The sequence below is a fragment of the Bubalus bubalis genome, chromosome 9 (genome assembly GCF_019923935.1).
Source record: "Bubalus bubalis isolate 160015118507 breed Murrah chromosome 9, NDDB_SH_1, whole genome shotgun sequence".
NCBI classification, from domain to species: Eukaryota; Metazoa; Chordata; class Mammalia; order Artiodactyla; family Bovidae; genus Bubalus; species Bubalus bubalis.
The window spans coordinates 17,567,699-17,584,111 of record NC_059165.1 but is presented as its reverse complement, the minus strand read 5'-3'; the positions used below and the strand labels follow the sequence as shown (position 1 = coordinate 17,584,111).

Here is a 16,413-nt window from a genome sequence, read left to right as displayed (position 1 = left end):
CTGCGTCTTTCCTTCTCCCACCAGGTCACAACTGTTTATTGGCTGTTACACTAAAAGAGAGCAAGTGTTGTGTGGAAGGTGTTTAAAAAGTGAATAAGGCTGAGCTCTGATGCTGCCAATCCACAAGAGGTATTAATAAGCCTGATTTCTCTCCCCAAACGGAGAGTACCTTCTCATGTCCCTTGGGGAGACACACGGAGACTGTGCATTGAACTAGACCATGAGGACTAGGAGGACAGAGGATGACTTTAGAAGGGAGACCTGGGAGAGGGCTGACTATATATGGCCACGACGCTGGCAGTCTCAAGGAGGGTGCTGAGACAAGGGCCACAGTGGGTCTGGATCCAGGAGCCAAGTCCACACGCTGAGGCTCAAGTTAGAGTGCCCCCCCCCCCTCCCCAAACAAGGCCTTGGTGGAGAACGGAGGGACAGAGACCTGGGAAAGAGCCTGAGTGGAAGAAAGACGCAAATTCCAAATGTTTTTCTGCCCTTGCAGCTGAGCATGTCTGAAAATCCCGTGGGTGGATTTTTCACACTTTGAGGACCTACCTGCTCCCGCAAAATATGATCACTTTCTCTTAAGTGCCCTCCCCAACAACAGATACCATTATCTCCTGGTTGAGTGTGGGGCGCATCCAGCCTCAGGACCAGAGTGCCAAATTGAACTAGGAACAAACTACAGCCTCGCAGAGACAAAGCCTAAGCTCCCCTAGAACCTGAGCTGGGGGTGGGGTGTTGAGCCCGAGTGGAGGCGCTCTGCCGGCGCGCAAAGGCGATAGGAGAACGACAGGATCCAGAAGAGAAACTGAGCCTAGAGTGCCGCTTAGGCTGGAGTCCAAGAGGGGGAGAAGTCTCGGACTTCTAGAGTCCAAGAAGGGGAAAGCGCCTCTTCTCGAAAAGCTTCGGTTTCTTCTTGCCCCCTCTCACGACAAGTTGGCGCATATGCCTTGCAGGAGCGGGATCTGTCCCCCTGCTTTGAAAACCCGAGGGTTTCCACGGCTCAGAGCACCATCTCCAACAGCCGCCCGACCCCCTTTCCGTAACTGAGGCCGGGGCGGGGGAGGGGGGGCGCACCCCTCCCTCCCTTCCTTCCGGAGAAGCAGGAGGCTTCGCCTGAAGCCGCTCGAGGTCTCCACTTCTTTCCCAGCCCCCCGGGGGCACGCCTGATCCCCCTGGGCCTCTTCCAAGTCTGGAAGCTCAGGGTAGGGGGGCCGGCAGGAAGAAGCCCCTTAGAGAGGGTGAGTGGGCCCCCACGGCTCTCGGGGAGCCGCCGCTCGTCCTCTGGCCCCGCCTTAGCCCCTAGCCCGCCCGGCCAAGGGAAGGCCAAGGCAGCTCCGCGGGCTCCTTCCCGCGCCCACCCAGCCCTCGGGCGCGGCCCCCGGCGTCGGCTCCCCCCGCCCCTCGCGCCCGCCCCGCGCGCCCTCTGACGCAAACGCGCGCCCCTGCCCTGCGCGGAGGAGAGCTCGCTGGTCGGTTTTAATTGCGGCTCTTCCTTTCATGCACTCGGGCTCAGTCCTCACCCCTGGGGGAAGTGACCCCTCCCCGCCCCCGCCTCCGGCACTGGCCCGGTCCCCGGGTTGCTGAGCTGGCTGCAGATCTCGGGCTTTCTCGCCGCCGCCGCCGCGGGTTCTCCGCTGGGCAGAGCGGCTTGCGGGTCCCTTTTAATCCGCTGACGCTCTCACCCACATCAAACAGGCAGCCATCGATCGCATTACATTAGGGGGATCCCGTTGCAAACGGCGTCCGCAGGTGGGCAGCGGAAGCCGAGCTCACCCGGGCCTGGCTGCAGCCGGGCAAGGCGCGGGCTACGCGCCAACTCCACCGCGGCTCCGGCTTGGCACCCGCCAAGGGGAGTTGTGGGGGTGTTGAGGGGCGGCGGCGCGGATTGCCCAACCTGCGGACCCTCCGCCCGCCCCCCCCTCCAGGCTGGAAGCTCCGCAGCCTGTTCCCGCCGGTGGGGGAGGAGGCTGGCGAATGGGGATGGGGGGGCAATCAGTTTTGAATATGGACCGAGGCTCGGTGGGGCGCAATCCTCAGCTCCAGGGCGGCGCCGCGGGCCGCGATCCCTGTTCTCCACTCCGCCGCGGGACAGAGGCCGGGGGGAGGGCGGCTCCGGAGCAGGCCCCCCTGCGGAAAGTTCTTCTCGACCCTCCCGGGCTGGCTAGACCGAGGGCACCCCCCCCTCCGCCCCCTGGCCTGCGGAACCCGTGCGAGCAATCGCTGCCTCCCGGCCTGTCCGCGTTGCAACAACCACCCCGAGTTCAAAAGAAACGATAATCATCGCGTTACTTGCCTGGTGGGGCAGAGATGGGCCGGCTCTGGCTTCTGGAGCCTAAGACTTCCGGTCCAGGGTCCGAGGGCGGCCGGGCCCGAGAGCCGGGCGTCCTGGCGGGGGGAACCTCGGGTTCCCTGGCGCTTGCTTCGCGCTGCCTCTTGCACTCGCTCCGTCTCTCTCCAAGTTCTCTTTTCCTTCTCCCGGTATCCCTCTCTCTCTGCCTGCTTCCTCTGCCCTCGACTGCCTGCCTTTGTACTCTAGGAACATTTAGAATTCATATGAGAAAACTCATTCTTTTGCTTCCTTCTTTTTTTCTCTTTCCTTCCTTCTTTTTTTTTTTTTTTTTTGTTCTTTTAATCGTGTTCTCGTTTCACCTTTTAAATGACCAGGAGACTTCGGCGCGATTATTTGGGGAGACGAGAAAGGGCAAGGAGCCCTCGCCGGCCCCCGTCGCCTCCCCTGCAGCGTACAATGGGGCGGCTGCTTGCAGAGTGCATGGACTGTGTCCCTTCATTATTCGAACTGGAGGGGCTGCGGGGCGGCGGGGGCGGGGGGCAAGATACGGAAAAGCCTTTATTCTGCTCTTCCGCGTCGTCGCTCGTCACTAAGCGGTCGCCGGGTTCCTGACTCTCAGTAGGACTGGAGACCGGGAAGCGCAAAACGCACCCCGAAGGCACAGCGCTTCCCCCAAACCCCCTCCCTGATGACATTTAAAGGGAGAACGAGTATTAAAACACACAAACCCTACCTCCGGCAATAACAGCGTGGCCTTTTTTTTTTACTCCCACCTTCACCTGAGGGCGTGTGGAGGCTCGGGGGTGCTGGAGCTGAGACAAACTTTGACGCTCTCCGGAGTCGAGGGGCGGCGGGCAGGCGCGCAGCTCCGCACCGCCAGGCGGCTGCGGGCGGCGGCTTTGTCACTCGGCGCCGCTGCGCGCCCGCCTGAGCCTGCCTAGGGGAGCGATCGCAGAACGAGGAGGTGGTGGGGTGGGGGGGAAAGATGCGAGTGTGCGATTGGAGAATATGTAACTAATAGAAGTATCATTTTCCCTCAGTACGATCTTTCAAGGAAGAAGGAGGAGGGAAAAAAAAATCCATTGAAAGAATTTTCAAAGTGCTGTGTCTTGGTTTGCAGAAAAGGCACAGGGCTGCGTGTCGGGAGGAGGAGGCGGGGAGGAGGAGGAGACCCGACCGCGCGTCTCCGGGACGCGGCTCCCGTCCGCTAGGTGGCAGCCGGAGCCAGCGATTCCTGCAGGCCTCGCGGCGGGACCCGCTCCTCCCGCCTGGGCCTCCTCCGGCGACCAATCGCCTTTGGGAACCGGGGGTCTCTCCCGTCTCTTTCCCTCTCTGTCTGTCTCTCTCTCTGCCCCCTCCCTACTCCCCTCTCTCTCCCCCCCGTCCTTTCTTCCCTCTCTTCCTCCCCACCACCTTCCTCCTCCCCACCTCCCATCCCCATCCGCATCTCTTCTCTCTCACCCCTTTCCCCCTTTTCCTGGGACTCGGACTCGGCCCGCACTGACCGGCCCCCCACCCTGCAGCAATAGAAGAACTTACTACTCTTTTATTAACAATTATTGGAGCGTTCTTTGGAGGTTAGATCAGCCTGAGGATATCAAAAAGGGGAAGGAAAAAAAGGAGGAAAAATCGGGGGGGGGGAGTTTATTTTAAAAATCACCTTTGGGATGAAGAGGAACCATTGATTCGGACTGATTTGGGGGGCGATTTCTGCTAATTCCAGGAGTGCGTTTTGTCGTAATTGAACCTTTCATTTTAAAACCAAAATATACGTTGGACCGAGGTGGGGGGGGGGGTGCGGAAAACAGCAAGTCCCTACTTTGTTTCTTAAAGGACTATAAAATGAGCAGAATCTACTCTAGGGCTGTGCTTGTATGTGAAAAAACAAAACAATACAAACCCAGAATATATTTCAGGACTCGTTAGAACGGTAAGAGTTTTAATTCCCATTTAAAATTTTCCTAACATTTCCAATGATCGTGTTCATGCTCATAAAAGCTAAATTTAAAAACTTTTCAGATGAAAACAAAATAATGCCTGATTCTCTTTTTTACCCATTGGAAGGCATTCTTCCCCTCGCCGTCCCTTCCCCCTCTGGTGTTGGTGTATGTGTGCGTGTGCGTGTGTATGTGTGTGTGTGTGTGACCATAGACGACCCATACTAATCAGGTCTCAGAGTAAATAGCAGCGCAGGGCGATCTCAATGTAAATTGCGCTTGTCAGAAGCACACAACCGGGCCCCCCCCCCCCCCACTTTCTTTCCTCCTCCCCTCTCCATCCCCGTCAGTAGGTAGCTGAGCGGGAGGGGAAAGAAAAAAAAAAAAGAAAGAAAGAAAAAGAGGAGGGGGGAGGGGCTCTCCAACCAATGGCGTGCGGGAGGCTTGGCTAACCTTAGCCTCCCATTTTCTCTCCCCCCGATTCAGGGCTCTGACCAGTCAGTCGCCTTTGATTATCAGTTGCCAGCAGCCCTTCTCTTGGCTCCTTGACACGAGCTCCATATAAGGCAGCGATCTCCATAGAAACGTGTCAGTTTCAATAGTAGTGTCAAAGTTCACTATATACAGACATTCGCACAGATCCCCCTTTCGGAAACACTGCTCTGCGAGTCCTCCCGTTTAAACGCATTCAATTTTGGGGTCTCTCTCTCTCTCTCTCTCTTTCTCCTCTCTCTCTCTCTCTCCTCCGCCTCTCTCTCTCTCTCTCAATCTCTCTTTCTCTCTCCTCTCTCCCCTTTCTCTTTTCTTACATATTAGTTGTTCCCCGTATTCTTCTTTCTCTCCTTTTTCTCCCTCCTCCTTGTCTCTTTTACTCCATTCCTGCAGAAGAGTGAGGGCTAAACTTAAAAAAAAAAGAGAGAGAGAGAGGAGGAGGAGGCACCCCCTTCGTATTCTTCTTATCGTTATTTTATACATATATGATTTTTTTTTGGAGGGAGGGTGTTGGTTCCCGGCTGAAGAGCACTTATTTAAAATACTAAAAAAAGAACATTTTTGGGCGATCTCCAGGGTTTTTTTAACTAGCTCTGTGTGTTATAGCAGAAGAAGCAGAAGAAGGAGCAAGAAAGAGGAAAAGAAGAGGATTATTTATTCGACCTACTTTGGATGTCTCTCTCGCTTTTTTTTTTTTCCCCGCAATTCTTTTTCTTCTGATTTTGATTTTTTCTGTTCCGCTGTGAATTCGTCGCCGGCGTGAATTATTTCGTGTTTTTCTCCCCCTCCGTCACCTCCCGAAAGAAGAAGGCAGCGAGAGCCCGGCGCCACCGGTACAACAAAAAGAGCAAAGTGTGTGATCCTCCTCGCTGGCTGCCTCCCGCTCTCCAGCGCTGCCTTCCTGAATGGCTGGCTGCGTCCGGCCCTGGACCTGGCCGCCCGACACCAGCGCGCCCTGATCGCCGCCGGCCGCCTCGCCTCGCGCCCGGCTCGGGCTCACCGCGCTCCCCTCAATCCCGAGCCCAGCGAGGGCTCCCGCCGGGACAGCGGCGGCGGCGGCGGCGGCGGCGGCGCGGGCAGCCCCGATCCCCGGCTCGCGCTCCGACTGCGGCCCCGGCTCCAGCTCGGACTCCGGCCCGGGCCCCGGCTCCTCCAGCGGCGCTCGCCGCTGCAGCTGAGACAGCGGCTCCAGAGGCGCCTGCGGCCGCGACCTCCTCCTTCGCCGCCGCCGCCGCCGCCGCCGCCCTCGCCGGCTTCCTCTATGTCTGCTCTGCAGGCGCGCAGCGCGTAGCCCGAGCGGCCGGCCGGCCGGCGGGCGGGCGGGCGCCCGGCGAGGGTGAGCGAGTGTGTGTGCGAGTGTGTGTGCGTGTGTGTGTGTGCGCGGGGGTGCGGGCAAGGCGGAGGGTGAGTGTGTGCGCGCGCCGTGGCCCATGCCCGCCGCCCCCGGCGCTGCGCCCCGCGCCGCTCCCGGCTGCCGCCTGTGCCATTTCTGATTTTGCAACTTGGGGGAAGAAGAAAAAAGCGAGAGAAGGGAGCTTGCTCGCTGGGGGGGGGTGGGGAGGGGGGGAAGGAGAGCGGGCCCCCCCAAGATCGGAGCGCGGGGGGGAGCGGGCGAGGGGAGCAGGGGTGTTGGGGGGGGAGCCTGAGAGCCTGGGGGGGCTGCAAAAAGAGAGAAAGAAAACAGCAGGAACCACAACAAAACGCCAGCAGGGCGGGCGGGCGCGCAGCAGCAGCAGCGGGGCGGCCGAGGCAGTAGCGGCGGCGGCGGCGGCGGCGGCGGCGGCGGAGGCAGCAGCCGGTGCCCAGCTCGGGCTCGGCTCCCGCGACCCCGGGGCGCCGGGCGGGCCCCCCGCCCCCGCCCCCCCCCCCCTTCCCCTTCCCCTTCCCCTCCCAGCGCGCCCGCGCGCCCCGCGGCCCTCGGCGAGCAGCTCGGCTCCCCCCCAGCGCTCCCCGGGCCCAAAGATATGGCAATGGTAGTTAGCAGCTGGCGAGATCCGCAGGACGACGTGGCCGGGGGCAACCCCGGCGGCCCCAACCCCGCAGCGCAGGCGGCCCGCGGCGGCGGCGGCGGCGCCGGCGAGCAGCAGCAGCAGCAGGCGGGCTCGGGCGCGCCGCACACGCCGCAGACCCCGGGCCAGCCCGGAGCACCCGCCACCCCCGGCACGGCAGGGGACAAGGGCCAGGGCCCGCCCGGCTCGGGCCAGAGCCAGCAGCACATCGAGTGCGTGGTGTGCGGGGACAAGTCGAGCGGCAAGCACTACGGCCAATTCACCTGCGAGGGCTGCAAAAGTTTCTTCAAGAGGAGCGTCCGCAGGAACTTAACTTACACATGCCGTGCCAACAGGAACTGTCCCATCGACCAGCACCACCGCAACCAGTGCCAATACTGCCGCCTCAAGAAGTGCCTGAAAGTGGGCATGAGGCGGGAAGGTGAATATTTCTTCCGTGCTTTTTCTCCCGGAGCTTCGCCCGCCTCCCCGGCCCTCTTTCTCTCTCTCTCTCCCTCTCTCGCGGGGGTGGCTGCTGTCTGGGGCTGGGGCTCCTGCGGTCCCGGCCCGTCCCAGCTCCCCCCATCCCCGCTGCCTTCCTCCCCCGGCGTCTCGTCTCCCCCACCCCACCCCCTACCCCCACCCCAGCTCGCTGCCGCTGTCTCCCCCTCCCGGCCTGCGCTCGTCTCCCCGGCTTCTCCACCCCGCCCGCTGCCTGCTCGGGACGGTGCCCCTAGGATCGTGAGCTGTGCTGGAAAATCCCCTCCCTCTGTCTTGGATGTGCTCGGTGTGTGTCTCTTTCCCGCGTGTGCGTGAGGATGCTTGGAGCTGTGCTGGCATGAACTTGGGGGGAGGGCTGCTTATTGCCCCCAGAAAACTCGGTTTCTGTGGTTTTTGTGTTTTTGTTCTTTTTCATTCCCCTCTCCACGTCTTCATTGCCCTTTATTTGAGATGGGGGAGGGCTGGAGGAGACTGGAGGATTCTGAACCATAGATCCCTGACTGCATCATCCTTTTGGAAGCTTAGCTTGGAAAAAGAGGAGTGAGATTTATTGCACTTGTAGGTCTAATTAGGAGGGAAGGGGGGCGAGGGGGGGGCTTCTGGCCTGTTCACTGGTTCCCTCTCCTCTCCACCGAGCTGGGGCCGCCTCCTCCAGAGCTGTGGCCTTGTTTTCACCCCTCTACTTTCAAAGGAAAGTTTGTGACTGAACCGTGCTTTCATAGTCGTGTCATTTTTTTTTAAAGCATGATACTCGTTTTATTTCTTCATCAAACTCCACCCTCTGTTTAAATACTGCATACAAATTACAATTTACAACGGCATTTACCGATCCTTCTGATTTGGCTATAATGCATAGACTGCAGCTGGCATGAGCTTCGACATCATTTAATCCCTGTGTTGTATGGCTTTGGTTTCTTTTAACACAACTTTTGATGTTGTATTTAGATATGCTTCATGTTCATGTGGCAAGAAATGCAGCACTTTTCTTATAAATATATCTAGCCATTTACAGTTAAAGTTTATCTCCTGACAATCATTAAAGATGTCTTATAGTCAAATTAGCAAACCAGTCAATTTTGCAGAATGCAGATTACTTCTTCTTGTAATTGACTTTAAAATTATATTTTATATGCCACAAGAAAAGAAATTGAATTTCTTCAGATCTCAAGGAGCAGGCAAATATGACGACTTCATTTCTAGCTCCAGGGAGATTTTATAGGCATCTGAAGAAAAAAAAAAAAAAAAACTTTGAATTGTACTCTCATTTAATTGAAAAATAACTGCCAAGTTCAAAACTATAATTAGAAAAAAGTATTCTAGCCAGTTATGTTTTAAGAGTTTAAATTGCATTGAGGCTTGCATTAAAATGAGAATCAGTGCAAACTTAAGAAAACAGTGTACAACCTGAATTAAGAAAGCTACGTCTACATGGACATATCTATATTAATTTGTTGTGTGTGTGGGGGGGGAGAGTTCAGTAGCCCTAACTTTTCCTAAAGTTGTCTTTGTTTACATGGCAATTTAAAACGCTGGCACTGTTGAAGTAAAACATATACATAAAAAAAACTTTGGTCAGCTTTAAGAACTCAAAGCATGCTTACGTTCTGCATTCAGATGGTTAATGAATCCAGTGTTTTTGCAGTTGCAAGCTCGTGCATTCACTGGGCAAAAGCTGGCTGCAGGGTGCTGTGGTACCTCACAGGACAGACATTAATTATATTTTCCACTTTTTTCAATAATGTTTGGCTACTGTAAGTTCAACTTCTTTCTTGATTTTTTTTTTTTTCAATTTTCTGTTGCTTTTAACAGTGAGAACTTTGTGTGGGGTGGTGGGGAGGAGGGGATAGGGGAGGGGTGCAGGATACTAGTTTGCTATTCCAAAGTTGTAAGTGGTGAGTAGGGTATGTAACTTCTGTCTGTTTTAAGGATAATTCCATAGCATTTTTAGAGAATATGGAAATGTTTTGAACAAAACCTGCTTGCTTGCAAATGAAGAGGCAGCTAGGCATGTGCCTAGAACCACAACCTTTTCTCTGGTTTCGCCTGGTTTTTGTTTTTGTTTTTGTTTTACCCTGATTGGGTTCCTTCTGGAGGGGTGAGTGGGATGTCATTAATCTGCGTGTGACCTGGTGGTGGACGAGGGGTTGGGGTGCACTTTCTCGGTCAGGCTGGGCTGGAGCGGGGAAGCCCTTAACTCAGGCCTAGTTCTGCCTGGGTCTGGGGTGGACAAGAGCGCCCGAGATGGCCGGGCGGACCGAGCCACGGAGCTGGAGGGCTTCACCCCCACGCCGTCTTCCTCCGGGTGTGGGCCGGGAGTGAAGGCCAGCGCCAAGGAAGATGCTCGGCGCTGGTGGCCGCGGAGACCAGCCTCCGCATTGTGTCGGTGCGCTGCGGGGCGGCCCGGGCTGTTCGCAAGCCCCCTGGATGCACATTGCCTCTTTTCTCTCTTTCTTTTTGTCAGCGGTTCAGCGAGGAAGAATGCCTCCCACTCAACCCAATCCAGGCCAGTACGCACTCACCAACGGGGACCCCCTCAACGGCCACTGCTACCTGTCCGGCTACATCTCGCTGCTGCTGCGCGCGGAGCCCTACCCCACGTCGCGTTACGGCAGCCAGTGCATGCAGCCCAACAACATCATGGGCATCGAGAACATCTGCGAGCTGGCCGCGCGCCTGCTCTTCAGCGCCGTCGAGTGGGCCCGCAACATCCCCTTCTTCCCGGATCTGCAGATCACCGACCAGGTGTCCCTGCTCCGCCTGACCTGGAGCGAGCTGTTCGTGCTCAACGCAGCCCAGTGCTCCATGCCGCTGCACGTGGCGCCGCTGCTGGCCGCCGCGGGCCTGCACGCCTCGCCCATGTCCGCCGACCGCGTCGTGGCCTTCATGGACCACATCCGCATCTTCCAGGAGCAGGTGGAGAAGCTCAAGGCGCTGCACGTCGACTCGGCCGAGTACAGCTGCCTCAAAGCCATCGTGCTGTTCACGTCAGGTGAGGCTGCGGCCGCTGGGAGGGCCAGGCCGGCGCCGGGAGCGCCCGCCCGCCGGCCCCGCTCCGCGCCGCGGCTCCCGGGGCGGCCCGGGCCCTCGTCGGTCCGCGGGAGGCCGGGCCGAGCCCGGAGCCTGCGGTGCCCGCGCGAGGGAAGCGGCCGGTAGCGCCGCTGCCATCTTGGGAGCGCGGCGGTGCGGGAGGCGAGGCGGTGCGGCTGCCGGCCGCTCGGTGGCCCGGCCCGGCCCGGTCCGGCGGCCTGGAGCCCCGCGCGGGGCGGCGGCGGTGGCGGCGGGCGCGTGTCTGGCCGGGTCGGAGTTGGGGCGGGGGTGGGGGTGGGTGACGGGGAGGCGGTGCCGTGGATCCGTCTGGCTGCGCGAGTGTGTGCGGTGTGCATGTGTGTGCGATGTGTGTGCGCGCGTGTGTGCCTGAGCTCGGCGTTTCTGGGGGAGGAGAGGAAAGGAAGGGAACGTGGGAACGTGGCTTTCTCCTCTGCGTGGCACGCTCCCTGGCTGAGTTTCCCGACACAGTGAGACACACACACACGGAGAGGTGGCAAGAGAAGAATCCGCGCAAATAAATCATAAATAATCCCGCTTTATGGCTGCCTGATTTTCCCTTATCGGAAACCATTCATGTTTGCAGTTGCTGAGGTTATTGAGGGTCGTAAAAAATGGATTCGATCTAAACAAGAAAGATAAAAAACAAAAGCAATGCCGGAGAACCCGCAAGTATGCGAGGATTCCCGCCCGGAGATAAATCTCATAGCCCATGCGAAGCGCACGAACGTTGGAAATTTAACAGAGTGCCTTAAAAATATCAAATTAAATGTAGGCAGTGGTAACATGCATGTTAACAATTTCTCTTATGATAGATGGTTCAAATTAAGTTCCAGGAAAGTGCATTAGCGTAGCCTTTGAAGGCTCTCGTCTGAGCCTCTGAGAACACTGCCCCCCTTTTATTATTGTAACCTGCAAGAGGGAAACATATAAACACCCAGGACAGCAGGTAATGGGGGGAAATATAAACAAAGCCAGAAAGGACGCTGGTGGGGAACAGAGCTGCTCAGACTGGGTCTCCGGCCTTGCCCACTGTGAGTAGAGTTAGCTGCCGTTTTTACCACCATTATTGGCGCTATTGTTTTTAATTCCTCCATTCAGAGAACAAATAAACCATCCTAATAAATCTATCCTAGAGCCAGGACCTCCAAAGGCCAAATTAAAACCATTCTTGAGCAGGGATGGCAAAACCCCTCTCCCAAGGCCTTGCTGAACAGTAAGCAGTGGTATAATCTATCAATATTTCCTGGCTTTCATGCGTGAAGAATCGTATTTACATTGTATTAAAATGACTCTTAAATTTGCACAATATTGTAATGTGGCAAATGTAGTATTAATATCGATCTGAACAGCAGATAATTTATTTAGACAAGAGCATCTCATTTGTATGCAGGGTGGCCTGAGCCGTGGACTTGGACTGCCCCCCTTTTACTTTCAGTGCAAATGCAGGTCTGCTAGTGGGAGAGGGAGTTATTCTTTGCAAGAGGATAAAGTGAGAACCTTAAAACAAATGGAAGATTTATTGAATCGCCTCCTCGGTGTTTGAATGCGTTTTATCTTAATAAGTCTTCTTGATGGAAACGTGTTTTTCAAAAGTGACAAAGAGCCTGGGAAGTAGCGACCCGGCTGCTTTAGTTCTGGCAGGCCTAGGGCCTGGCTGGCTCTCCACTACCCAGCTCTTTAGCCAAATTAATCAGGAAGCAAGCCAGTGTCGGGGAAGCTGGGGTTTTAAAATCTCACCCAGTGAGGTGTCTTGAAGCAGAAATGTGACTTGGAGCTGGACAGAGGTCTTCTCAAGCAAAGTCTCCCTCCCTTTTCCTTGTCCCCTCCTAAGGTTCTTTGAACCCCCTTGACTTTTCTGATCTCCTGCCCTTTCCCAGAGAGAGGCGAGGACCGTGCAGGCTGCAGGGAAGATTGTGGAATTATTCATGCTTTTCTTTCAACTTTCCATCCTAAAATGTCCCTGTGAAAAGTCTTCCTTTTTTTAAAAAAAGTTTTCCCAAAGACATTTCTTAAACCAAGTCTTCAAGGTGCAGGGGAGGCCGAGAAGTGAACAATGACATTATTTTGTTGGGAAAATTGCAAGAAGACTATCTGAAAATGGAAATAGAGCTGTCAGTAGTAATTCACCCCCCCTCCTCCATATAACACATTTCCACTTTTGACTAAACTTGTTTTGATTGCTAGCCAGAAGGGAATTCATGGGAAGCCTTCTCAAAGTCATCCAACTTTTAAGCAAACTTTGAATGATGGAAAAGACAGTTTTAGACATATTGTCCAACGAGGTTTGCTCCGGCTAAGTATTTGAAGCTGGCACGGGGGTTCCCTGTGGTGGTTTTCACATTTGGCCTCCGGATGGTATGTTTAATCCTTAATATTCTGGACGGCATCCAAGGACTAGGTCATGACCTGAACTTACTTAAAAAAAAAATTCATTAATTCATACACCTAAATATTCTCTCAAATAAATGAGACTTTCCCTGAAAGGAGCCATCTAGTTAACATAAATACAATAAATCCATTTTCAGCACAATAATAACTTTGATTTCTAGTTATGGCAGCTGATTACATCTATATTTCCTGAACACTAAACTCTTCTGAATGCACAACATGAAATACATTCTCTGCACTACAAAGGCTAAGCCGGGAAGGCCTGAACGGTAATGGTTATTTATTTACATAATTTCTTTTCCATACACTGTAGAGGAAATATCGAGGGTTCCTACATTGACACTCCCATATAAAAAGCAAGACATGGATTTTGCACATTCTGCCTCCTTTTCTTATCTGGGGTATAACTCATGGAGTATAAATATATACTGGATCTCACCCCCTGCTCACCTAGTTTTGCTGCCTCAACCACCTACTTGGTCTGAGAGCTCACACTGTCACTCCACAGTTGGAATCCTGTGGCAAAAATATATGGAGTAGGAATGAATATCTAGAGTGCAAAGCCAGACCCAGTCTAGGGCTTCTGCCCTGGAGGAGGCCACAGTGCTGGCCGGCTGGCACTTTGCAGCAGGGGCCCAGCTACAGGCATCCTACCTTCAAAGCAGGAAAGAACTCTGACAAGGAGGCCAACACAGGGCCCAGGCATGCCTTTCCAGCTCCCTGGGAGTTGCCTAGCTGGGGGACAGGTAGTGACCTTGCACGCTTGGGGCCCTAAGTGTAAACATCAGATACATATTTTACAGATCCAAAGAGATGCCATGTGGGCTTTTAAAAAAAAAAAAATCTGCTGGGGTGCCAGTGAGTCCCTTGCATGCTGCATTCTCTAAGGCTGAGTGGGATCCTGTGCCATAAGGGGCAGATAAAGCCTGTAAAGCAAGATATATGTAAATATGAGTCTGCCCAGGGGTCATAGAGCAGGATCAGGTTAGCCTGCAGAGCTAAGGGCAGACCTCAGGGTCCCGTCTCCAAGCACTGAAGCACCAAAGTGCTCCTGCCCCCAGCCTGCTAGCCATAAAATCTCCCTGACTTCCCAAGTCAGGCTAGTGTGGATGCACCCGAATGGCTGGCTAGAGTCATTAGACATCTGAAAGGAACCCAATCTGGATCTGGGGTCAAAGGAGACCTGCCTCAGAAGTTCTTGAATTATCACTAGTTTTATTTGTATTTTTGCTCAAGGCCATAGCCTTGTAGATGAAGGTGTTAGAATGCTTTGTAAGTCCCAGTTCTTGAAATAGAGACATAAAGCTCAAGAAACTCAGCAGACACAGGTTCCGCTTTGAATCATTCTCTGTGTCTTCTTTGGGTTACACTTGCCCATTCACAATTAGACAGAGTCCTTTGGGGGGGGCATCGCCATGCATTTCTTCCCAGATCTATCTATATATTAGCAAACTCCGCCTTTGATCTCTAGTCAACCTCCTGACTGGCTAAGGGCTCCTCTGTGATCTTCCTGTTTTTTTTAAATATTTATTATTAATACAGGAAACAACATGGGTGTTTGAACTAGCAGAAGAAGCCTTCGCTTCCTCTGATTCCACCTTCCCCTCCACTGGCTTGCCTCTGATTAGTTGATACAGTATAAGCTGCTGTCTCAAAATATTTTTAGTAGACCAAGAAGAGCCGCTGGTTGACATGAGATTAAACACACAGGTTTTCAGACGTTTCCTTGCATATAAGTGCATTTTTCTCTCTTAGTCCTGTGACAGGAAGCCTGTTTCCCCAAATCCTCCTTCAACCCCCACTGCCCAATTCTCAAGCAGCAGCAGCAGCAGCTGCCCCCAGCCCAGCTTTGTGTCTGATCGCTGAAGTTGTCTCCTTTCTGCAGCCTAAAGTAACTAAGCCATATTCCTTCTGATTATTATACAGCTTACAGAGATGTGACCAGTTTTCAATTACTTGATCTAAGGCACCGATAGAAGTGTTCACCCTCACTAAGGATTTGCTGCAGACTTCTTGCTTGCATAGATAGTGGATCGCAAATCCTATCTTGCTAAAGCCTGGACTTGATCTGATTGCAGGCACTGCCAATCTACGATTCCTTACCTCCTCCAATGCGTCTCATCACTACACAATCTAGGTTCTCCTGCTTGGGGTCGTTTGGGTTTGAGAGAGGGACTCCCAAGAAGTGTTTTAGAGCCGCCTCCAGGCTGCATATTTCTTCAGGGCTCCTGGACACCCCAAAAATCCGGGGCAAAGGGGGCAGAAGTCCTTCCTTTAATGAGCACAGCGGAAAAGATGCTCCCCTGCAGGCGGAGGCCAGGTTGCTCCGTATAGCAAACATGGCTCCAGCATCGTACATTATTTAACCCAAAGGTGAAAGAGGAAACACAAAGGAACTAGAGAGAGTGTGTCTGCAAGTGTGCGCTCCTCTCTTTGGCTCCCCTAGGCATGGTGGGGGTTTGATTTATATTTTTATTGGTCTTGGGGGCTGGGGGAAGGAAATAGGGAAGAAGGAGTAGGGAGCCACGGGGAGGATTTTTCTTTTTCCTCCAATTTGTTTTTTCCCCCTTTGCTTCTTATTTAAAAAAAAAAAAAAATGGAATGGCGTGTTGTTTGTGACCTTGCTGGTGGCTGACCTAACCGTGTGCCCCCTCCCCTGGTCTCTCCTTGCTGTGGCCGCGCGGGCAGATGCCTGTGGCCTGTCGGATGCGGCCCACATCGAAAGCCTCCAAGAGAAGTCGCAGTGCGCGCTGGAGGAATATGTGAGGAGCCAGTACCCTAACCAGCCCAGCCGCTTCGGCAAACTGCTGCTGCGGCTGCCCTCGCTGCGCACCGTGTCGTCCTCGGTCATCGAGCAACTCTTCTTCGTCCGTTTGGTAGGTAAAACCCCCATCGAAACTCTCATCCGCGACATGTTACTATCCGGGAGCAGCTTCAACTGGCCTTACATGTCCATCCAGTGCTCCTAGACCTTGGGCGCTTCCCACCTGCCCCCAGCCCCTAGAGACTCACAGCACCGGCGGGGGGCCGTGGACTCCAGAGCCGCGGAGACACCAGGCGGCCCATGCTGGGTGCGGCAGGACCGGGAAGGCGGGGAGGAGGGCCGGGGGGCGACAGGAGCCGCCCACCGCGCAGACAGGCAAACCGAAGCTGCAAACCTGGAGGAAAAAAAAAGAGAGAGAGACTCTTTTTAGTATCAGATCCGGGAATACGTTGGAAAGAAAAGAAAACAGACCCTTGTGTCTGGTGAGAAAAAGAAAACCAATTTGGGAAGAGAGGACCATGAAAATTTTAATAAAACAGAAGGAGACTAAAGGACCTTCCAGGATTTATTGTGGACGGATGTGGATATATTCTGTACAGAAAACAACACCCATGAAAGTGGACCGAATCCTATGTAGAAACACACACACAGACACACACACCACACACACACAGACATTGTTATTCATTTTGTAAAATACTAGTCTTTATTTTCATTTTTTTGTAAAATTTAAACATCGTATGCACATAAAAAAAGAAACAAGAATTAGGGGAAAATAACATTTTCCAAATAATTATAAAAAAAAATTGTCCTGTGTCTATGTATCTATATCTGTTTTGTATTTTTTTCTGGTTCCAAACCAGATTTCCTGTGATTCTATACTAATAATTTTTGATATAACCCTTTGCTTCTTATAATGAGTGCGATATATGTTGTCGAGGCTGTTCTTCAAGAATTAAAATCGAAGTGAAAATTTAAACAAAAAATAAAAAGAATTTAGCAAAA

At 53.8% G+C, this 16,413-nt stretch overlaps 1 protein-coding gene across 1 annotated transcript; it reads left to right on the top strand.

Annotated features, from left to right (window-relative positions):
* The first annotated feature begins 6,587 nt into the window (after positions 1 to 6,587).
* On the top strand, positions 6,588 to 16,413 carry NR2F1 (nuclear receptor subfamily 2 group F member 1). The gene is made up of 3 exons (XM_025292222.3): positions 6,588 to 7,149; positions 9,670 to 10,197; positions 15,333 to 16,413. Exons 1-3 carry the CDS (start codon positions 6,684 to 6,686, stop codon positions 15,611 to 15,613), a joined length of 1,275 nt encoding a protein of 424 aa, XP_025148007.1. The 5' UTR covers positions 6,588 to 6,683; the 3' UTR covers positions 15,614 to 16,413.

Coding starts and splice junctions, on each gene's coding strand:
- NR2F1 (XM_025292222.3), top strand. CDS start 6,684: ATGGCAATGGTAGTTAGCAGCTGGCGAGATCCGCAGGACGACGTGGCC. Junction 7,150..9,669: donor AGTGGGCATGAGGCGGGAAG/GTGAATATTTCT, acceptor TCTTTTTGTCAG/CGGTTCAGCGAGGAAGAATG. Junction 10,198..15,332: donor CATCGTGCTGTTCACGTCAG/GTGAGGCTGCGG, acceptor CCGCGCGGGCAG/ATGCCTGTGGCCTGTCGGAT.